The sequence below is a fragment of the Chrysemys picta genome, chromosome 7, assembly GCF_011386835.1.
Source record: "Chrysemys picta bellii isolate R12L10 chromosome 7, ASM1138683v2, whole genome shotgun sequence".
Classification (NCBI taxonomy): Eukaryota; Metazoa; Chordata; order Testudines; family Emydidae; genus Chrysemys; species Chrysemys picta.
The window spans coordinates 66155160-66179980 of record NC_088797.1 but is presented as its reverse complement, the minus strand read 5'-3'; the positions used below and the strand labels follow the sequence as shown (position 1 = coordinate 66179980).

Sequence of the window (24821 nt, the reverse complement as noted above, 5' to 3'; positions counted from 1 at the left end):
GCAGTCTTTAATCTACCCTGTTGCAATGGAATGGATGATGGCATCCTATGGATTTTTTTTTATTTTATTTAAAATAGTAATGTATGTAGCACCACAAATTTTCATGGTGTTTTACAGAAACATGGAGTAAGACACATTCCCTAACCTAAGAAACCCCCCCAAAAAACTATTTATTTACAGAAAAGTGGATTTTTGGACAGTAACAAGCAACATATGCTGGTAGCACTTCAAAAGAAATGTGTGGAAAACGATGGTAAAATTTGAAAGCCAGAATCATTTATGTTAGCAATTGAGACCAAGTCATTACTAAAATGATTATGCCTTAGTTCATTAGTTGAACTTCTGCTCTCTAGGACTGTAACCATCGCACACACACCCATGAAAAATAGCTATGAGCCCATCACATGTACAGATTTCCCCCCCGAACTAGGAGACCCATCCATCTACTGTCACAGATTATTCTTTGCAAAGTATGTTGAAGTCACGTAGGAGCTTTCTCGTGATTGAGTGCTTCCCTGAAATGAATCATAGCTCATGATGCCTCAGTGCACTGTTTCATTAATTGGCATATCATGCGCTCATTATAAAAGATCAACACTAGGCCACCAAAATAATGCATTAAAATATCTATAAGGCTGTGCTGAGAACAGACAAAGTAAGCAGAGTCAGAAGTGGGAGTGAAAATCCATTCTCAGCTTCCCCATTGTGGTTTATTATTGCAGCCCAGAGGGTGTCATCATGGTGTGATCTGAACCAAAGAGCTGCAAAATCCTTCTATAGCGCTTTAAGACCACAATTTTAGCTCTGCTCTCTGTGAAAAGTAAATCCACCATTAAATCCAAGGACACTATTAGAGATTATTTTTTTGAAGCGTAAACACGTTTGTGCTGGACTGATGGAGATTTTTTTTTTTTAATGTACATTTTGACTATTTAGATATTTGACTACCTACCATGTGCATGTGCGTAGCCTACAAATGTGAATACCACTGTCTCCATCACTTGAAATCTGTTTTTAAAATATCTCAACTATGTCAATTAAAGGGCCTCAGGAAGTATTCCCCAATCTCCTTATTCAGTAGTATCATCAATCATACCAATAGTTTATGTTGTTCCTAAGGACACTTACCAAAAAATAAATCCTCACCAAAAAAAATAATGAGCTATCTGTCCCTTTATTTTATTCAAATTGGTTAAAGATACCACGACTGTCAGTACACACTAAATGTACAAACTTATACATGTGTATACCTCCCAATCCCAAAGAAATAGATAGAATAAACTTTTTAAAGTATGCCTAATGTGTGAGTGTGTGTGTGTATATACACAGACATGCTTAAAAAGTTTATTCTAGATCTACAGATATTCCTGGTTGCTGCAGTATTCCCCATTTTTAACTCAGAGAATATCACTAGAATGAGTAATGTCTCTATACCTTTTAATGTCTGCTCATTGTGCATATATTGACATAGACAAAGTATGTGCATACACATTGTGTACCACCCATTGCATAAATACACACATGCACATGAATAGATTATTTTTTTTTCTACTGATAAAAATCAACCACCATATTTCAACAGCAGAATATTGGCCATACAATTGTTCACAAGAAGTGGTGGTGAAGCAGTTCCAATGGAGGTTGCATGCACTGTTAGACTGATGTCACCTTTTACAAGCTAGGCACACCCAAAAATATCTTCTTCCTATCTCCCTTTCACCATACTAACAATACTGTATTGTCTGCTGTGAAACAATCAAAGATACTTATATTCTTTTCCACCTAACTTGACTATCTAATATCTTCTGGTGCACATCACCATAGTATCTAAGCACTCTTATACTCAACAGGAGCAAGAAAAAGTCCAATAAAGTGGACAAGACTTCACTCCTCCTTAAAGGTGGCTGGGTCAGTAGTGTATATGTGTGTATGTGTCAGAGAGAGTTCACTTCTCTTCCCTCTCCTTTCTTTTTTCTTAGTAGTTGTTACCGTAAGAGCGACTGTAAGAGTTGGATTACAGAGTTCTGAACTCGCCGAATTGGAGTACCGCGGTCGACGGCGAGCACTTCCGGGTTCGACTTATCGCGTCCAGACAAGACGCGATAAGTCGAACCCAGAAGTTCGATTGCCAGCCGCCGAACTAGCGGCTGGGTATAGACGTACCCTAATAGACCAAGCTAACTAAAAGTGTGCCTCTTATTCTCTGATTGCAACGTCCCTCACTGGTTATGTTCTATAGGGAATTAAGCTGTCCGTCTCCAAGTTAAAACTACAGAGTCTTGTCTGGACGCGATAAGTCGAACCCGGAAGTGCTCGCCGTCGACTGCGGTACTCCAGCTCGGCGAGAGGAGTACCGCGGAGTCGACGGGGGAGCCTGCCTGCCGCGTGTGGACCGAGGTAAGATCGAACTAAGGTACTTCGAACTTCAGCTACGTTATTCACGTAGCTGAAGTTGCGTACCTTAGTTCGATTTGGGGGGTTAGTGTAGACCAAGCCTTAAAGGAGGATCTCAGATTGTCCTGCTTTGAGCAGGGGGTTGGACTAGATGACCTCTTGAGGTCCCTTCCAACTCTGATATTCTATGTTTCTATGAAAGTGGCCAGGTTTGTGGTCACTTTCAACTCCTCTGGAAAGGAGTTGCACGGTATTTAAGACAGTTGCCAAGAAAGCTTGGCCTCTCAAGTTTTAACTTGGAGACGGACAGCTTAATTCCCTATAGAACATAACCAGTGAGGGACGTTGCAATCAGAGAATAAGAGGCACACTTTTAGTTAGCTTGGTCTATTAGGGTACGTCTATACCCAGCCGCTAGTTCGGCGGCTGGCAATCGAACTTCTGGGTTCGACTTATCGCGTCTTGTCTGGACGCGATAAGTCGAACCCGGAAGTGCTCGCCGTCGACTGCGGTACTCCAGCTCGGCGAGAGGAGTACCGCGGAGTCGACGGGGGAGCCTGCCTGCCGTGTGTGGACCGAGGTAAGATCGAACTAAGGTACTTCGAACTTCAGCTACGTTATTCACGTAGCTGAAGTTGCGTACCTTAGTTCGATTTGGGGGGTTAGTGTAGACCAAGCCTTAAAGGAGGATCTCAGATATCCTGATTTTCCCCTTAGAATTACAGAAATGTAGAACTGAAAGGGACCTTAATAGGTCATATAGTCCACTCAAGGAAGGACTAAGTAATAACTAGACCATTCCTGACAGGTGTTTCTCTAACCTGTTCTTAAAAACCTTCAATGATGTAAATTCCACAACCTACCTAGGCAATTTATTCCAGTGTTTAACCACCCTGACAGTTAGGAAATTCTTCCCAACGTCCAACCTAAACCATTCTTGCTACAGTTTGAGTCCTTTGCTTCTTGTTTTATCCTCAGGGATTAAGGAAAACAATTTTTCTCCCTCCTCTTTGTAACAACTTTTTATGTACTTGAAAACTGTTATGTCCCCTCTCAGTCTTCTCTTTCCCAGATTAAACAAACTCAATTTTTTTCAATCTTCCCTCATAGGATGTTTTCTAGATCTTTAATTATTTAATCAGTCGATCCCTTTCATGGCATCACCCTTGTTTTTTATCCCTTTTATCCTTACCCAGAGACTTTCAACAAGTCCTCCTCCTATTTCCATATCAACCTCAGTGCAAGTGTACACATCTTCGTATACAGACATCTAAGATACTGATTTGATATCTCCTCTATGTTCCCTCTTTTCTCCCTGATATAATTGCCCATGCTCTCCCCAGATTTTGACCCTTCTCCCAGGTCTCCATGTTTTTGAATTACCTGTGGGCTTTTGTCTCCTGCCCCCATAGAACCTAGTTTAAAGCCCATCTTGCTAGGTTAGCCAGCCTTTATCCACAGATATCTTCCCCTTCCTCAATAGATGGATGCCATCTCTGCCAGCAGTCCTCCTTCCCAGAACAGCATCCTGTGGTCAAGGAAGCTGGTATTGCCTCCTGGCAATACCATCGGCAAATTCATGCATTCCCCTCCAAGATGCATTTTTCTCTGCCTGGGCTCCTACCCTTGACCAGAAGGCTCAAAGAGACCACCACCTGCTCCATCACCCTTACTCCCAGAGCCCTGTAGTCACTTCTGATCTGCTGAGGGTCATACCTTGCAGTATCATTAATGCCCACATGGATGAGTAGCATTGGGTAGTAGTGAGAAGCCTGGATGATCCTTGACACTCCTTCTATAATGTCTTGATACAGGATCCTGGCAGGCAACACTCCATTCAAGATGCTAATCAGGATGACAGATGGCTGCCTCCGTCCTCCTGAGAGGGAGTCACTGACCACCACTACCCTTCATTTCCTCTTGGGAGTGGTGACCAAGCCTTTGAAGTACAGAGCTTCTCCTTCTCCACCTTTGGGGGCAATTCCTCATCCCTTGTTTCCAGGGCAGCATAATTGTTCTTCATCAATATGATGGATGGGTTGGGAGCAGGGAGGGAGCACTGCCTGCTGCCTGCTACCAGAAGTAACCAGCAGCCAGGGTCCTCCCTGTGACTGAGCTGTATCCTCCTCCCCCGGTGGTGTGGCAGCAGTCCTCTCTAGCTGGAGAGCTTCCTCAGCCTTGGAGATCGCCATATGAATACCCATATTCTATGGCAAGCCAATGTAGTAAATTGTGTTATGCTTTTGGTAGCTGGTGTGATTCAGGAGATGGGCTGCTGCATTGTGAATCATTTGGAGCTCCCACATTTTAAGGTCAGTGCAGTAATTCCTAATACAATGAGCTTCAGTAATCCAGCCTGGACATTATGAAGACCAGACCTTGGTCTGATAGTATTCTCTGCTCTTGCCAAGAGCAGATGGAGGAAGGTATATTTGGCAGCTGCACCGATTTCTCTTTTCCCTCATACCTTCCAGTCTGTCTTGCTCGGGCTTTGCTTCACCCATCTACCTTCCATCCACCTGCTTATCTTGGCCAGGCAACAGTGCTACCAGAGACTGAAATAAGCAAGATGTAGAGCTACACATTATTTAGATTTGAGAATGTGATTGCTTCAATTTGATGATGATCAGAAGAGATTCAGGAGAGATTCCACAGGTGAATGGCGTGGTACCAACAGGAAAGTTAGCCTCTGAAAGAGAGGCGGTGGGTATGTCTACACTGAAGCTGGGAGCATGCTAGCGAACACGGGTAGACAGACGGGTGCTAGCACCACTTGAGCTAGTGGGCTAAAACCAGCAATGTAGCAGGGGTGGCAGCTCAAGCTAGCTGCTGAAGTACAAACCCACCAGGACCCCCTGCAGTATGTACTCAGGTGGCTAGCCTGAGCCGCTGCCCTTGCTAACCCTCACTACACTGCTATTTGTAGTGCACTAGCTCGAGCAGAGCTATCATGTGTCTGCCTAGGCCCGCTGGGAAGTAGACTCCCAGCTGTAGTGTAGGCATACCCTACGTGCAGTGTGAAAGGACCTCAGCCAACTGCCTGCTTTCCACTAGCTCCTGCTAGGTATTCGAGGTGGGATAACCACAGAAATATCTAGTAATACGCAAGTAGATATCCTCCCTGTCTGGGTGCAATATGACGTCATCCATCAGCACAAATGCTGCCATTTCGGTTCCATCTTCTGACCTCAAGCCTTACTGGCAGAGGTACAGAATCTTGGCAACAGACAAGGTGCAGCTGAAAATGGTTCTTTGCTAGTGTTGTATATAATTTGATGAAAATAGAGGGTTGTGTACAGGCAGTAGGTTGATAGGCCCAGGGATAGATTTCTTAGTACTGACCAAACTTACTGCATACTTTGGGAGCGAGTGATCTTCCAAAGTGGTATTTATGCATCTCTGTGTAGGTAGATTCCCAGATATGAAGGGCATAGGTCTGAACTAAGCTTTCTTGTAGTATTTCAAGAGTCTCTTGTTGTGAGCACGAGACAAAGACTGGCAAAGGGGAGGGATGTTTCTAATCCTGGGCTCAATATAAATTCCTTTTGCCTGGAGAGCATACCCTGAATCCAGGTGATCCTTCTTGCCAAATAGGGTGACCATTCTTCATGACATGCAATGCCGTCTTCTTCCAGGGTAGTGTGAAGTTAATGAGAATGGATACAGCAGTTCATTATCCTGAAGAGTTCAGAGAGCCATGACTTACTGGCTGCTGAAGTGCTCTAATCACTGCTCGGGAACAGGACTAGGAATTTTTAGGCTTCAAGTCTACCTGCTTCTTCCACAGATTTTCACCATTAAGCATTTAATTTCCTTCCCTTCTACTCCATGCACCATAGGTCATCTCAGAAATAAAATGGATTGTGAATATTTCCCTTTTGGAAGGATAGAACAACTCCTGTTTTATTCTAGATGGTTCTTCCCCCCGTTGTCATGTCCTTTTCCACAGTGCTACTGCACTCTGGCTTCTAATATCACTGCAGTCCACTATAAACTGATCCCCTATGGTACACATTTCATTATGCTATTAAATATCCATGGCCCCTTGCAAATAGCCAAGTAAAGGATGTACCAGTTGATGTGCTGCAGGAGGCTCACATGAATCCTCATTCTTCAAATGTGCCATCCAAACTGAAGAGAAGATTATGGTAGATCTCCTTCCTCTCTGCCAAAGATCACCTATCTATAGAACTCAAAAATACTTCTGAAGAGCAATTTTTTCCCCTTCTCTGCAAGTTCAACACCCTCCTCCCCCCAGCCTTGACTGTACTAACAAATTTTGTGTACATCCATTGTTAAATTATTGGCCACACACTACAGGAATGTACACTGGTATATGTAATTCCTTATCCCACAGAACAACTGAGTTTTCAGAGATACACCCGGAGAACTAGCCTTCATAATTTTAAAACTGTATTTTAAAAAACTGCTGCATGGACCAAACCCTGCTCACCTTACTCACAGTTACTTTGAGGGACTGTTCACTGGAGTATGGCAAGCAGGATTTGGTGCTATATATTGAACATCATTGTAATTCTAACAGAACCTCTTTAAATTGCACTAAAGATATTTCCTTCTCTGATTCTGTTCATTCTGTCTTGATTCAGGAGAGTGTCCTCTACTTGGCAACAGGGAATGCAGCACTACACACACACTGATCTGGCAACCCACACTATATGCCCCATGTTGGGGGAATGCTTCATCAGATTTTGTACCAGGGGGAAGGATCAGCAAGAATTTTTTTGTTTGTGCTGTGTCGTAGTGTGCTTGATCAAGGTTTTACTGTAAAAGCAAATAATAAAACAGAATAGTTGTCTATATCCAACCCTCAGAACCTTGCCATTAACCAGAAACCCAACCAAATTAAACTAGTACAGAGGTGATCTTTGGAACACAGGGGGCTGCACTGGCAAGTTACTCAGATCCCAAGATTACACCTAATTTTGCTCATATGTTTTCAATATTTTAAATTTAAAAAGTCAAAGATAAATGTGTGCAACTCTAATATTTGCAGCTACTTTTTATGCACCACAATAGATGACTATAAATTGCTTTTCTGTTTGCATTTACTGTAATAAACGCCTGAGCAGCTTTGTCCTTATACTGCCATTACAAGGAAGGGGCCTCCATGGTCTGTGCTTCAGGACTCAGCAGGCTTCATTTGACTTCAGGCCACAGTTTGATCACCCCTATCTTTGGTGAATATAGGTGTGTGCGCATGTGCACATGTAAACACATGCACTAAAATATTGCTTCTAATGGCACTTAGCACATGCTTAAGTGCTTTGCTGGTTACTGATGGACTTAAGCACATTCTTAAATGTCATATTGAATTGGACCCACGTTTAAATTGCCTTCATCGTTTGGGGTTTTTTGGGTAGCTAATAGGGAAAGTCATCAATTCAGTGACTGACTCAGAACTGCACGCGCGCAGCAGCTACCAAGCTGTTCATATTGACCAACTGCATTAACAGATCACTAAATCCGAGGAGTTTTTTTGTTTTAAAAAGAGGTATCCAAAGTACTAAAAGTTTATGCTATTTCACTGCACGCTCTATTCCACTAGAGGTCAGCCTGCAACAAAACCCCAAGCAAACACGGGAGCTGCTGCACACTGCCAGCATTGACATTATTTTCTTTCTCTATTTTATCTATTAAAAAAGATTCCTTCAGAGCCATAACTTAGATCTCACTCTAAAATGGAGCAACAGGAAGATATAATGGTGCATTTCATTTATGAATGACCTATAATAAATTACTGTGAAGTATTCCAGGTGCCAAGAGAGAGGCTGCTTTGTCTGCACATGAACTATATTTCACATACTTTAATTTGGCTGACACATAAAACTCATTTGACATTTTGCAGGTATTTCTTTGAAAGGATATTTGGTTCTTGTTGAGCGTTAAGGTATGGAGGTGAGGTAACCTGGGTAACCGAAGGTCATTTCCGAGGAGATTGTTGTCCAAGATCAACTCTTCCAGGCAACTGAATGTTTTTAGTCCTTCTAGTGACCTGCAAACGACAAAGACAACAGGAAAAATGATACTCCATTAAATCAGAGAGGCCATTATGAGCTGAAATAAATATTTTAACCTTCCCTTTCAAGAGAGGGAACAGTTTTGGTTTGGCCCTGTCAGGAGAGTGAATGACAAGAATTAGTGGCAAGGGGAATGCTGGCACGGCAACACATCCTTCACATGCTGGCAGGATGAAGGATGGGGGTCACTTAGTGAGTAGCCAGGATCCAAAACAAAAGGCTTCAGATATGGGGCCTGCAGGATGAATTTGTCAATGTCTTGTGCCTTCAGGCACCCAGCCTCGCCTGACCCTAACCTCCATTCCCAAGATAAATAACTCTGTCACAGTTCACCTTCATTCCCTGGACACCAATTTAAGTTGTCATCCATCATTTCTGCCAAGAAATATCATACCCCAATAACAATAATAAATACAACTTCAAGTATCATTTCTTAGCAGTTACCCTACATGCAATTATAGGAAAAGCTGAGGGGATTTTTCTTCTTTTTTATTAACTGCTTAATTTGCTACTGCTTGCATCTCTGCGACCAACATAAAATGCTTCATATCTGCAGAGTTGCTCCAGACACAGAAGCCATATGCTTTGATTTTAAAACCTACTGCCGCAACCCAGGGTTCAAATTGTAGAAAGCAATTTTAAAAAGAAGAACTTTACAGAATGAAAATGCAAATACTAGGTATCTGTGGGAAACCATCACCCAGTTAGGAAAGTAGAGTAAGATATTGATGAGCTAGCTTCCCTGCTCTGCTAGGGCACTTATTCCAAAATTAACTTTTAATTTCATAGGCTTGCACATTCCTAAGGGGGGTGAGGGTAGGGGAGAAAAACCCACATTAATCAAGAGAGAAAGCAGGTTATATGAAGCAAATGAACAGCCACACATTCACAGCTCATTCACCTACCAGACACCTAGAGAGATGCTGAGATTGCATGACTTGACAGCTGATCTACTATGCCGACCAGTGGGAAGATCATCACTGTATCTCCTGGCTGTTTTATAAAATGTGATGAATAAGGGAGATGCAGTCTACACTATTTATTCATTTTCTAATGACATTTATACCAGGGGGATTTCCCCCGTTCCACTCCCCATCTCTTTCTTTGTTTCTTTTCGCAAAGATCCATTTAAAAAAATTAGGTAAGCCTCTTATAGAGAGATATGGAACATGTCACTAATGGAGGAATATGCAGCAGTTAATATGAAATGTGATTTTTTAATTGCATGGATTAATTTAATGTCCACCAAGTCAACAAAAACCCAGACGTTGTTTTTGCAGATCCATCACCGCCTCCCCCATTGCCATTATGAAGCATAGAGGGTGCAAATTGAAAATTCCTATGTGGGAAGTCAAACCTGCAACCTTCAAACTAAAGTTTAAGGGCACTGTCTACTCAGTTATAAATATTCAAAAGTAAAAATCAGCACTCAAGTACTTAAACAGCACCTTCAGTCTAAGGATCTCACAGCACTTCAAACACTTACACTGCATTATCTGAGGGAAGTATAGTTAAGTATCCTTAACCCCATTGTACTTATGGGCAATTGAGGTACACGGAGGTTAAGTGAATTTGCCCAAAGCAAGTCATTGGCCAGGTCTACACTACAACCTCTTGCTGGAATAGCTATGCCAGTCAGGGGTGTGATCTCTGGCCCACATAGCTGTGTCAGCAAAGGTCCCCAGTGTAGACGTACCGCTTATTTTATTTGTTTATGGTTTAGGGGGTTTTGTGGGGGAGGGAGCAGGGAGGCAGCTGGAATAAGCTATCCTGACAAAAGCAGTTTTTCTAGCATAAGCTGCATGCACACTAGGAGCATTTTTTTGGTATAGTTAGGGTGACCAGATGTCCCGATTTTACAGGGACAATCCCGATATTTGGGGCTCTCTCTTATATAGGCGTCTATTACCCCCCAATCTCAGTCTCGATTTTTCATACTTGCTATCTGGTCAGCCTAGGTATAGTGTCCTGGTATAGCTATACCAGCAAAGCACTCCGTACAAGGCCTCTGCCAGGATCCGGATTAGAACCCAGGTCTGCATCAATGCTTCTGCACAAGTACCGGTGAAAGAAAAGCAATCTAGAGGAAGTAGGAGCTAATTTATTATGCTGTTATGATTTTTAATTTGTTTATTTGACAAACCTAGTTTAGAAAATTCCTCTTAAACACTCTTCATTATATAAATAGTTAATAGTGGAGTATATCCAACCCTCACTTTTTAATATAAGGCTTCTGCTTGCCAAAAGGAGTTCAAAATAGACCACTACCCTGTCAGCACCACAGAGCCTTATGGGACACTAATAGATCCTATGTGAATAAACATTGCTTGGGTTCTGGTCAGTGTCAGCATCAAAATACACATTGTTCCTGAGTTATGTTATGCAAATATAATGCCCTTATCATGAGAATCAGCAAATGGTTGGCAACTGGCAAGGAGAAGAAAGCATACATCCAAAACTGCTGCAGGGGAGGCATAAAACAAAATGACAAGCCATGAAGTGGGACAAAGGCCCTGAAACACTAGAGGGAGTTGCCTATTGAAACGGCCTTTCTTTCTAAATCTTAGGCTGAGTACAATGGTACTAGCTTTATAGATGAGTAGAGAAAATTGTGTGTAAATCCCCTTACACCTGTCTGGTTTTGATAATTTTTGCCATGTAATGTTATTAACTGCTCAGTTAAAAAGGAGCCGTGTTACACAGGGGGTTGCTTATTAATTGTTGTTTTTATGTCATCAGCATGGTGTGCACTTGGTGATTTAATCAGCTAAATTCAGAGCCTAGGGACAGGGCAGGGATTGCTACAGTGCAGAGAGGGTGTAGACAATTAACATAAATTTACATCCATATGTTATTTTGCTATTCACAGAATTGTCAGCTTCCCCCCCTCCTAGTCCCACTAAAGAATCAAAAAAGAAATTCATTTGAAAGTTGTTGAGGAAACAAGGAAGAAATTTTGTTTGCTATCATGAGTGATATAAGTTATCAAATCTATATTAAAGTGCAAGTGTATCCTCATCATAACATATAAGGGGAATGTCATCTAGTAGTTATATCCTGGGACTGAAAAGCATAAGCTGGAAGTATAAGTCGATTTGCTACTTGAACTTCAGCAAGTCACATAACCTCTGGGTGCCGTGGTTTGTCATCTGTGGAGTGGGAATAAAACCTGCCTACCTGATACAGGTGTGAGGCCAAATAGATGTTTGGAAAATGTTTTGAGGGCCTCAGGTGACAGGTGCCATAAAAGTACAACATAAAATATTACCCTTTCAATGAAGTGCTTGAAGGAACACATTATTGTATTCAAAATATTTTATTATTAACATACCCAAAAGTGAAAGGGTGAGAGAGACAGCAAAAGCAGCAGTTATATCACTGTGAGAAGAATGGTAAACAAACAAAACAAACAAACAACAACAAAACCTAGACAGACAGAGAAAGCTGGAGGAATTTTCTGAGAAACAGCAACATCTTAAAATGAAATCTCGGATGCTTCCTCATAGTTCATAGCAGGGGAGCAACTCCCATCTTGGTCAATTAACAGACACAGCCTCACACCACAATAGAACCAGGACATAAGGGGTAGTGGCAGCTAGCTCTTTTCCCTAGTTGATTTAGAAAGATAATAAGCATCACTGAAGAGTATTGCAGGTTGCTTTTTCCCTGTTCTAATGACATGAAAGCTGCCCATTATCTCACCCACAGGTACCATCTCAGTTACCTCATTGCAGGGCTCACACTCCACTCCCAGAGGAGAGCAAGTGCTGCCAAGAGATTTCCATTGCAATTTCCAAAGTCACATCAAAATGACAAAACATCACAATGTATTCAGCTCTGCCTGATCTGTACAGAAAGAACTTTAAGTTTCCACTGTAATTAACCCTATCCTCGTTAAGATAATTATGATCAAGCTCCCTGTCACAGCTAATATCACAGCATCATTGCCTATGGCTCATGCTTTGCCCTCATTAGCTTACAAAAACAGTGCGCTAAACAGGCAACTGACTCCTTCTGCAAAATGACTTAAGATGTTCTGTAACCAGACAGTAAATAATCCTTTAGAATACAAAGGTCTCAGCAATGTCCTTTTATCCAAGTCCTTCAGCTAATCAGTCTGATTTCTCCCAGCTCGCTTTTCCATAATTCATTCATGATTTCCAGCAAAGTTTTAATCATAAAGGAATGTCACTGTAGAGATTTTTCTGTGCATGGGCACAGTAATTGTCGACTATGCTATTTTATACAGTCCCTCTGGCTTGATGTGGAAATGGATTTGGTTACACTGAAACTAAATAGCAGCTCCTCTTATTGGTAATATTTGGCTGTGCATTCACAGGATTTTGAGAGAGAGAAAAGCAATGTTATCTCATCAAAGAATGGCCAAACCTCCATATTATGCAGTTGTCCTTGTCCTGAAATAACAGTATGCTCAGAAGTATATTTAAAAGAGAACATGCTGCCCTCTCTCTCTTAATAAGACAGCTGACTCATTCCTAATTAGTTTTTTTCTGGTTTAACAGGAAAAAGAGAGGGCAGTTAACCATATGTAAATGAGAGAGTTTGGCTTTTCCCTTGAAATTGATTTGGTCTTGTGACAACAGATAGCCATTACCAGAAGTTAAAAACAGAGCTGTTACCAGAGGAGAACTTGTTTAAATCTCTCACTCCTTGCCTTTCTAAATTTCTTAGCAAATTAAAAAAAAAAAAAAAGCAGCAGCACATACTGAGGCACTAATCATAATTTCAGTATTTAAATTAAAGAAAACAAGTCTGATTTGCGCTTCTATAGCACCAACTGTCCAAGGATCTTAAGGCATTTTTACAAATGTTAATGTATTAAGCATCACAAAACTGCTTTGAGCAAAGAATCGCCTTACACAGAGGATAAAACTAAGGAAGAGAGCGCAATTAAGGGACTAGCCCCAGTTGACACCCAACAATTCTCTAGGAGAGAAGGGAACAGAACCCAGGTTTCCCAACTTCCAGTCCCGCACTTTAACTACCACAACAAGAGAGATCCACAATATAAATGGAGACATTTCTAACTTGATATATCAAGTTCACATGGGGGGTTCAGCAAAACTTGCTCTGAGTTTCAGTTCCCCCTATTCTGACTCCACATTAAGTCTCACTTTCAGTTCCAATGAACCTGAAAACCTGAAGCAAAACTCAACCAAGACAATAAGTCCATTCCCAGCACTTGTGGGACAAGAAGGGGTTTGCATGAAACTTTTAGCCAGGTTTACAAAGCTGGACTGAGTTCCACATTCAGAATGATACCACAAACCAGATGCGGTTGCCTGATTTTCAGGTTTTATTCTGGACTTTTTTCTCAACTACAACTATAATTTAAGAAAAATCCAACTAACAAAGATGACTCTGGGTTCAGTTCTAATGCCAAGCATCTTCCCTCTCTTCATTCAAATCCCTCTTTAAATCACATCAGTGTCAGCTAAGCTTCGTGTGTTGTTGTGGACCCATTAATGATGAAAATCAAACCTACAAAATCTAAAAATAACCTACCCCATATAATTCATAGCAGACTGTATGTAGTTCACTCTCTCTCAGGCCAGATTTGCACTTTAAATGTTTGGTAGTATATTAATGTTGGTTAGGCGTGAGATTGATTTTTAAAAAAAAAATTTATACCAGCAAAAGGCCCTAGCGTAGATACAGTTATACTGGCAGAAGAGTGCTTTTGCTGGTATAGCTTATTTTATTTGGGGACATGGCATAAGCTATACAGCCAATATAAACCATGTCTACACGAGAAGTGTTTACCAATATAGCTATCTTTGGGCTGGTCCACACTGGGGCGGGGGATCGATCTAGGAAATGCAACTTCAGCTATGAGAATAGCGTAGCTGAAGTCAACGTTTCCTAGATCGAACTAAGTTTACTTACTGTGGGTCCACGCGGCACAGGCAAGCTCCCCCGTCGACAGCGCTTCCTCCTCTCAGCGAGCAGGAATTCCGCAGTCGACGGGGGAGCGCTTCTGGGATCGATTTATCGCGTCCAGATGAGACGCGATAAATCGATCCCAGAAGATCGATCTCTACCCGCCGAATCGGGCGGGTAGTGTGGACCTACCCTTTGTATAGCTATACCAGCAATTCTTTTCTAGTGTAGGCTAGGCCTCAGCGTAGACTGTAATCCCCAAAGAACAGGGGCCAGGTCCTTGTGGTCCATACACAGTGGTGGCACATCAATAATAAATGCCATCTTCTCTCCAAGATCTCTGGGGCTGTTTGCACGGAGGCTGCTCCCGAAGACTACAGCATGCATCACTCCACTTGAGGCAGTATGGTATCTGGATGGAACTGTTTCCAGATTCCTCCCACTGGACCAAAACTGAAACCAGGCCATCTAATGAGTGGCGGAGAAAGGATGAAGTGAAGGGGGAGGATTGGCAGTGACCACTAAATAACCCTCCTCCTAAAGAGAGTCTTCATGAGATTAGATTTGCATACTACTTGTCTGTGATACTAACATACAAAAATCACAGTAAAAATTGGAATTGACCCTTCATCCCAAACTGGTTGCACAATGTATCCGAGAAGCTGTTTCCCTTACTGCACACACTCTTAGACACACAATGAATGGATAATCTGTCCTTACTTGCCTGCTTTGCTCAGAAACTACATGTATTCAAGGCGATGTGTGTATGTGTGTGACATTAGGTCCCACACATACAGCAATGACAGGCCCTACAAGACAAGTTAAGGAATAAAGCTGTACAAGAATCAGTTTTTTTACAGGCTGGATTCTTGAAAACACATTCTCTCATTTACTTAGTTTTACAACCCTGAATTTTGTTGTTCAGGGAAAGCCCCTGGCAGGCCAGGCCGGTTTGTTTACATGCCGCATCCGCAGGTTCAGCCAAATGCAGCTCCCACTGGCCGCGGTTTGTTGCTCCAGGCCAATGGGGGCTGCAGGAAGTGGCGCGGGCAGAGGGATGTGCTGGCCGCCGCTTCCCACAGCCCCCATTAGCCTGGAGCAGCGAACCATGGCCAGTGGGAGCTGCGATCGGCCGAACCTGCGGACGCAGCAGGTAAACAAACCGGCCCAGCCCACCAGGGGCTTTCCCTGAACAAGTGGCGGACCGGCTTTGAGACCCACTGCACTAGGCAACAGACTACTGCACTCCTTCATACTCTATCAAAAGCCATTTGTAACAAACAACTCAGGGGAAGTCACTGTGGTCCACTGTGCACATCTCAGCAGCAGCATTCCTAAGAATGGGGACCTTAATATCCTTCTCCTCAAACCCTGGAAATGATTTTGCAAGGAACAAGCACAATGTGGGGGAGGTTGTTGGTTTGTTTGTTTGTTTGTTTGAAACCAATATACCTCATCTATCTCCTCCCCATTCCTAACAAAGAACTTGATCATAACAAAACCAATGTTTTCCAAATTCATTTTAAAAAGACATATACAGTGCCATTTCCTAATTCTGTAAGAGCAATAAAGAGTACTGATTATAACTGGTAAAAGATCTAGTCAACCTTTCAAAAACCACATATGTAAGGTTTATTAATTAGTTATATAAAACAAACACCAACCAGATAAAAGTGCTATGTTTCAACATCACTTGTAAAATCCTCTGACAACAGGGATGAAAATAGGGACATCCAGAAGTGTAATGGCACTGCCATTATGGAAGTCTTACTTGGAAGTATTTTGAATCATTCTATCACTCTAATTCACAGAGTAACCTGACCCCTCCCCTTTTTGAACAGAAAAAGGAGAGTTGAAAGCCCATGGAGAGAGAGTAAAGCCCATTTCAACTACTAGAGTATGGTGAGAAGGGGGAAAGAAAAGTAATTTTTCTCCTATCTTCCACAACAACCAAGGCTGAGGATTGACAAGCAAATTGACGCACTGCTCAGAGGGCAAAAGATAAATGTTTGATGAATTGGCCATTGCTGGAGGAGTGATGGGCTTCATATGTGCATAATGGACTAGCTGCCGTTCAATTCAGATTGCCTGCCAAGATAAGAAACCATAATGAATGGACGAAGCAGAGCCTCTACCATAAGAAAGTATAATCTGACTAGTTTTAATAAACTTAATAAAAAAGATGAAGCAGAGAGAGGCAAGGAGGACTGGCCTTTGTGACCAGCTGAGAGAGGTGAGAACAAATAATAGATGCTCAAGCAAGACAGAAGAGAAGTGTTGCGGACGTATCATTTGAATCCCTCCCTTTCATTATTAAGAAGTGTCTTTAGAACATCTAAAATAAACCACATGCACAAAAACAGAACAAAGCATAATAATGTTCATTATACCCATTGTAAAAAGACTATTTTTTCCTCTTTCCACCCAACAGCTACACATATATTCTCTCTCTCTCTCTCTCTCTCACACACACACACACTCTCTAAGGCTAGATCCACACCCAAAATGTTTGGTTTGGGGTGTAATTCTTTACAACATTTTTATATTGGCCAAAAGCCCTAGTGCAGGGGTCCTCAAACTGGGGGTCGGAACCCCTCAGGGGGTTGCAAGGTTATTACATGGGGGTTGCGAGCTGTCAGCCTCCACCTGAAACCCCGTTTTGCATCCAGCATTTATAATGGTGTTAAATATATAAAAAGTGTTTTTAATTGATTGGGGGTAAGGGGGGTGTTGCACTCAGAGGCTTGCTATTTGAAAGGGGTCACCAGTACAAAAGTTTGAGAATCACTGCCTAGTTTAAACACAGTTATACCAATGCCCTTTTGCCTGTATGTCTTATTTCATTCAGAAAACTGATATATCTTTATCATCTACAGCACTCTTTTGCCAGTATAAGCTGCATCTCCACTACAGGTGTTTGCTGGTAGATCTGTAACAGCAAACCCTTTCTAGTGCAGGCCTAAATTCTGCTGGGTTGCCAATGAAAGTTCTTTTGGTTCAGACTTTGCCCTTTCAGGGCCCAACTGGGGTCACAGGTAGCTTCCAAACCTACAGGAGACAGACAGCAATTTCAATGCAGGAGGTGTTTTTAATTTATTTAGCATATCCATCAGGCAACTTTCACTTCAATGCTGCCATATTGATCACAGTGAAATCTCATGTGATTTTATCAATGAGGGCCAAAAGGAACAACAGCAGCAGCAGCTCTATGTATCTTGAAAGCTTGTCTCTTTCACCAACAGAAGCTTGTGAAATAAAAAAGTTTCCTCACACACTTTGTCAGCCCAAAGCAATGTCCTTTTTCACAATTAAGGGATTATATGGAGTGATGAGCAGTCTTTTTTATTCACTTAGGAAAGCAGAGTGCAGGTCACCTGAGCAATCCCTCTCACTGGAAACTCCAGTATTTAAGGCCAAAGTTGCTCCAGGATTCACTGTCCTGCATATCTACTGCAGTGACACTTAGCCTTTGCAACAATAACAGCCACATTAGCAACGTGAAAAAAGCGCTAGAGGGCTTCGTTTACTGTACATCAATTTGCAGTATTGTTTTCGTTCATCAATAACATAGTGATCGCTATGGAAAAACAAATCAACATTCACCAAGATGGTGATGTCTGAGATAACAGTATTTTCCTTACACTTGAATAGGAAATGATTTCTCGGATACTGTGCTGCAAATGTTTGTACTTACTGACATTTTAATGGTGACTGTTGTAAATGCACAGGGCCATATTCACTTTTACTGCAAATCTTCCTTTATAGAATGAATAGCAGTAGTACCAGCAGCAGAAACCTACTCTTAGAAGAGATCCTGCTGCAGTTGAAGGCAACAGGAATTTACACCGACTTCAGTGGCAGCAGGATTCGGCCCAGGATCTGTCTTTACACTACATTTACAGGGGATGGAAATACACTTTGCTGTAAAATACAGTAGTTGGCCATGTAGAAGAGTTGGGGGTTTGTTTGTCGTCGTCCCCCTCTCCCCCGGGGAGGAAGGTAGGGATTACAGGGGAAATCAATCTGAGGAAAAGGCAGTTGGAATGCACAACACAGAATAGTATGTTAGCGCCATCTGTGTCCTCTCCCTTTTTTACTTTTTCCTTTGATAATGAAAAATAAAGAAGGAAACATTAAATAGTCTCCTTTCGTAAGTATTCAAATTACCATCTTCTTGATGTCTCTTATGCAGCCTGTGTCAGATTTTAGCAGAAATGATTACATGCAAGAAAGATGTCTAGTTTTCAGTATAAATGTTATATAACTGCAGCTCAGTAAGGCTCCCACTACTGAAGAAAATAAAGTTTTAAGGCAAGAGGGTCTCTCCTCTCTCTCCCTGTGTATGTGAGTGAGAAAGTGAGGCTGAGTGCCTGAAGGCACAAGAGTGAGAAAGTGAGTGAGAGAGAAAGACAGAGAGGTAAGGCTCAGGAGTGCCGGTTGAATTATAGACTGCCTCTCAAGATTCACAGCTCTTCGTGGTAGGAGGTTAATATTCTCACATGTCATTAGGTCTGCTGGCTCTACTGATGGCTCATTGAATCAGGCAGCAAATTATTTCCTCATGCTGCAGAGGACACAACACTTCAAAGGGAAGGAGCCAGGGTCAAGACGGCTCTCCAGTTCGATTAATGAGTTGGGATCAGCAGAGGTTGCCTGTAGGTAAGAATGTGACTGAAGCTTTTGACAAAGCTGACTTTTTGAACAGGACTTGACCCAAGCCCCTTGCCCCCCTCACCACCAAATTTTATTTCCAACTATTGCCTCTGTCTGACCTGCTCAGGCCTGTTGGGATAGTTTTGACCTCCTCAGTCTTTGTTACCAGACACAGGAGCTGTCTGCCTATATTTGATGTGTCTCTCTCTAAAGGCCACATCATCTTATCTGAGTCTCATCAGAATACTTCAGATCTGCACAGCAGCAAAAGAATACGATTCAAGAGGAATCATTTCAATTTTTTAATTTTCTTACCAAATTTGTTTGGAGGGTGGAAATCACTCAAACAGCAGCTTTCAGTATCATAAAGGAAGACTAATTTCTAAATGTCATTAAAAGCAGACAATAAAAACACAAAGATTGTTAAAAGCATACAGCTTACATATTAAAATGATGGAAAAGCAGAAAATATACGCTCCTGTCTGCATGGATTTGCTGACTAAGAATATTCTCAGCAAATAATGTATTATATCAAATATTTCTGTACAAAGTTTTTATTTTTATTGCCTTAGTAGCAAGAGATAAGAGAGAATTAAAACTTAACGGCCACTATATTCGTCTCTCTCTAAAAGCTGAACTATATTCTCAGTTTGATAGGTCCCTGAAATATTTTAATGCATATTTAAATAGATCTAATAAACCACTAAAGTGAGCTTCATCACACTAATGCAATGTTTCTGATCAGGTCTACCTACACTTCACACGTTCTCCAGCAAGAATGAATAACTACATCAGCATGCAAACTGTTGGACTAGTAAGCTTCTAAAATCATTCAGTTACTGTTTATTGAACCTAGGGCTTTACCAATTAGACACTGATCAAGTCATTCACTCGACTTTATTAGAAAAAAAGGTCTTTAAAAAAAAAGATACGAGTTCAAGAAACTTCACCATCCTTATAGTAATGTTTCCTGGCTGACCATCTATATTGCCCTGCAATTTTTTTATTTTTTATTTTTTAAAGAGACAACACTTTAACTTTAATTTCTGATTTATTTGCCCTTCATTCACATTTTGAAAGATATTTTTAAACTTCAGTTTGAAATGAAACTGACATCATTCCAAGGGCCTGATATATCAGTAAATATTTGTTACACTGAATTCATAGTCAGGGCCGGCGCAACCCATTAGGCAGCCTAGGTGGTCACCTAGGGCGCTACAATTTGGGGGGCGGCGACCACGGCAGTATTTCGGCGGCAGCCTCTGTGGGGGGCGGCATTTCGGGGCGGGACCTTCCGCCGCCTAGGGCGGCAGAAAAACTGGCGGCGCTCCTGTTCATAGTGTGTACAAAAGTTTAAGCTAAAAGATCAGTCCAGGGGCTGGGATTTGCTTAAGCTTTTCAGGACTATGTCTTTTTTATTTTCTTAACACGAAGGCCAAGAGTTTCAAAAGCACGTGCCTGAAGTTAGGCTCTTAAGTCTTAGACGTGTACAATGCTGAGCACTATGCAGAGTGCATTGACTTCAACAGAAGCACTTTTGAAAATCTCGCCACTTATTTAGGAACAGAATTTTGGTCACACTTTCAAAAATCTTGGCATAATCTCAGTTTCTTGACAGATCCATTCTTTTGTTGTATATACATACTGTTGTATTTGTTTTGCAAGTTTATTCTCTTTTCCCTTCTCTTTCCTACATCTTTCTCAGAGTTCAAAAGCATATTATTATTATCATCATCATCCTTGTTACAGATATCCTTATTGTAATGGGGTTTTTAGCCAGAAAAGCTAGTAAACAGATGACTAGGTCTATTGAACAGGAATTAGGATGGGAGTGACCTCTATATAGGTGAACCAGCTTGTAAGAGTGATCAGAATTCTTCCAGACAGAATATCTAACTGCTTAACAGCATGTCTTTCACACATGTATCGTTCTAAATTGTACATATACAAGCAATGAACCAAATTTTGCTCTTAGTTACATCCATACCATGGTAACAGTGTAAAAGTGGCAACATATGAATACTTTTACTCCCATTAGAATGGATACATGTAAGCTCAATGGGACTGTATGTATAAAGTTAAGTACATGAGTAAGTCTTTGCAGGATGAGGGCCTTAGATTATACACCTTTATCTTCTATTCAGTGGCAGGTGGTTGTCTTCATTTTTTTTTTCATTTTATTGCTACTAATTTGTTCCATTTTACACTCATTCACAATTAACTAACAAAATTTCCATCCAAAAAAGGAATTACATTACCTACATCAAGTAATTAAAAAAAATGCTAACAAAATTTTTTTTACTTCTTATCCTCATTTAAACCTCCTTCTTCCCCTTTTAATTTGAATACTTTTCTATTGTTCATATATGGCAAAAAAGGTAATGACATTACCTCATTGCTTCAGTGTCAGAAGCAGCAAGTACTTAATAGTGAGCACGGTTAGTCAAAATAACACTCTAGAATGAAGCCTCCAGAATGACACAAAGTGTCACTTTGCCATGCGAATCACTGGAGTTTCCCAGGAACATACATGATTGACAACAGATGTGTCTCCTCTAGTTCCAACACCATTTGAAGAGAAAGGAATAAGCACATCACAGAGAGTGTTAGATGCTGCCCTCTTGACAGCATGTTGACATTCCATTATTAATCAGCAGTATATTTAAAATTGGACTGGACAAAACACTGGAGGAAAAAAAACCTGTAGCGAACAATCCTACAATAGAAGAAGGATAGATTAGAGGATCTAATATGTTTGTTTCTTAATCACTAATTGATATGATTTGGCCAACTGAACGCCTATGCATATGGTATACAGCAGAAATACCCTAGCCATATGGTTCTTTGAACATACCAACCACAAATCTATTGATTATACTCTATTAGGTACACCTTTAAAAGACATGCCACTCTACACGCTTGTTGTAAGCGGGATGGGGAGGAAGAGAAAGTAGAAATTAGCATGGGTGTCATGGTGGGAGGGATAGCTCAGTGGTTTGAGCATTGGCCTGCTAAACCCAGGGTTGAGTGTTCAATCCTTGAGGGGGCCATTTAGGGACCTGGGGCAAAATCAGTACTTCGTCCTGCTAGTGAAGGCAGGGGGCTGGACTCTATGACCTCTCAGGGTCCCTTCCAGCTCTATGAGATAGGTATAACACAATACTAGTCGTTATTGCACTACATGTATTTACATGCATCACAAAATGAACCATAGCTCCATCATTATTTAAGTAAACACCTTAATTTCCATCTTAAAATTGTGGAGCCAGATCTCGCAAGCAACTTCACATGAATAGTCTATAATGCCTGTGACAGAGTCACTTGCAGGAGCAGGGTTGTGTGGTGAGACCAACAGGGCGAGCTAGTGTTAGCCTCTGCACCACAATGTGAAAAGTTTCCATGTCTAGAGAAGGTGATGGATGACTGAAGTAGTATGTTCCCCCATATCACGAAAGGGCAAAATCTCTTTCACATCTTAGGAAAAAGCACTGATGCGGGTATAGATCCCTATATATTCTGTGATGAAATTCAGCTTTCTGAACTTGGGGTCCCATATTCATTAAGTCTCACCTCCCATCACAAAAAGTACAGGCCCTCAAAAGAGATCAGAAGTGCCCAAAGGAGAAATAATAAACCAAGGAGCATTAGATTCAAAACAGAATGAGATTTGCAACAAGGTCAGAATAATGACAATCAGAATATACACACTGAAAAACATGGAGGGCAGAGGCTGAACAACAGGAAATAGGTTAATTCAGGATGATGCTAAGTCACTGTAAACTATAGCAACTACTATAACTACCGTTAATGGAATTTTGTATGCATTTAAGTTTAAAAGACATACCTTTCAGATAACAATAAACTCAACTTCTCTCCAGTTAGGTATCTAATTCAAAATAGCTTGCTTCAAGCCTTGTTTGTCATGTTCATTCACTTATGTAAATGTCTAATCTAAAATAATGACCTTGACTGTGTTACCATTTTCCCTAGGTTTTCAAACTGATTATCTCCACACACAAAGAGGTGACTGGCTACCTATTATCTTGGAATCCTTTCAGACAGTGTAAATAACCAGTTGTCTCTGGTGCAAAACAACAGCAGCCAAACCCCAAACCCCCCCACAACTCTTGATTCACTGGTAGAGAACATATGAGTGCATGTGTTGAGTTATAAACCAACTGGGACATCAGTTCAAGACTTTCCCCCCCTCCAGCTGGTGAAATTTTTGGTCCATGCTATAAGAAGGTGCCTGAAGATTCCAAGACATTAAATTCCCCCATCTGGTGACTGGGTTGCAGTGGCTTATGCTGAGAATGCACTGGCCCTGAGTTCACACTGCGTACACAGACGGAGTTTGTTCCTGGGGCAATCATATTTCTGGACTGCACGCACTGCAGGTCTCGCTCATCATGTTACCAAATTCCTCAGTAACTGTCACAGTGAATGATCACTGGGACTCAATAGATGTCTGCAACATAGGTGCCCCAATGGCCTATATAAAACCACTCCCCCTTCCAGAGACCACATCAAAGCACTTTTGCTGTCTCGTGGCCTTTTACACAGTCATTTTGGCCCCTGCTATAAAATTTGGTAGTAAAGGTTTGGGTTTAAAACATTAAAAGAAATAAACAGAGAAGGGTTTTATAGTTGAAAACCTCATCTTGTCATTACTGAAGGGTAAAAAAACCCTTAATTTTTGTTAAAATTAAAGCAAAAATTAAATCATCTTATTATGTAATTGGAACTAGGCTTCAGGCGTTAGCAGTAAAGAAGGGATTAAGGCCTCAACCACCTGGGTTGTCATTCTCCTGGGCCCCATTACCACCCCCTTATTCGTTTTTATAGCCAACAGATTAAAATGCGAGTGCCGCAATCTTTGATCTTTCACTTGCTGACACAAATCCTTTCAAGCCTCCAACGTTTTCTGCTGAGGTAATTAGTACTAATTAAAAGGTTTCCAACAGCCTTTGCTCTAGTTTTTTTCCCCTCCAAAGAAATTGCTTTTACAAGTGCCTTCCATCTTTGAAATGTATGCATCGCTCACTTTCTTCTTTATCTGACTCGGAGAGATCAAGTGGATTAGTGACTCCATTATTCCCCAAGACAAAGCCAAACAACAGGTTTTTACTATCTCTCTGACCTGTTGAGGTACAGGGTGTATATTCAGAAACAAGTGCCTCCGCTTGTATTTCAAAGACAGTCCAATTATGCCCTAAAAAGACACAATGCAGGGTTTCTGCATTTAAGAATGGACATCATTTAATGAGGCAGTGTTCTCTCAGACGTGATAGAGGCAACTGCTTCACTAATCAAACTGACAAGTTGTAGAACTAATAATAGGGTCCTCTTTGTTTGCATTCTTTTTATGTGTTTGTGTATCTGAGAAGGTACAAATAACTTCTTTTCTGATAAAAATTCCAACTTTGCTATTGACTCATATTTGCTACTGAGTTAAAAAAAGTTTAAGAAATATCTCCTTGAAGATAATTTGAAGGAGATGAAAGCCCTTTCTGCAAAAGTCTCTGATGCTGTAATTAAGCAGCATGCACTGTTATAAGGTAGATTGATAGCTGACTAAAATATTATTGCGAACAAAACACAGTGTTTTATGGGGTGTCTGAAGTATTATTGAAGACCCAACTTTAAAAAATAAAAAGCTGTAACAAAAAGAAACAATACTTTGCATTGAGAAAGGTTTATGTTTTGAACTTATAGGTTTTCAAATGATTGCTCCATCGACATGGACCCTATACGGATCATTTTTCTTCATGAAAACCTGGAAGCTTTGTGCCTACTGTGATAAAAATAAATTACACTTCATGCAGCAAAAGTGCT

At 41.2% G+C, this 24821-nt stretch overlaps 1 protein-coding gene across 4 annotated transcripts in view; it reads right to left on the bottom strand.

The window, feature by feature from the left end:
- LRMDA (leucine rich melanocyte differentiation associated) overlaps window positions 1–24821 on the bottom strand; it is a 936738-nt gene that overhangs the window by 417090 nt on the left and 494827 nt on the right. For 3 of the 4 annotated variants that reach the window (XM_065551697.1, XM_065551696.1, XM_065551698.1), the window contains one exon: window positions 8276–8407. In XM_065551697.1, the coding sequence (XP_065407769.1) occupies window positions 8276–8407 (132 nt within the window). The remainder of the gene's footprint in view (window positions 1–8275; window positions 8408–24821) is intronic. The other variant, XM_042856147.2, reaches the window with a different exon arrangement.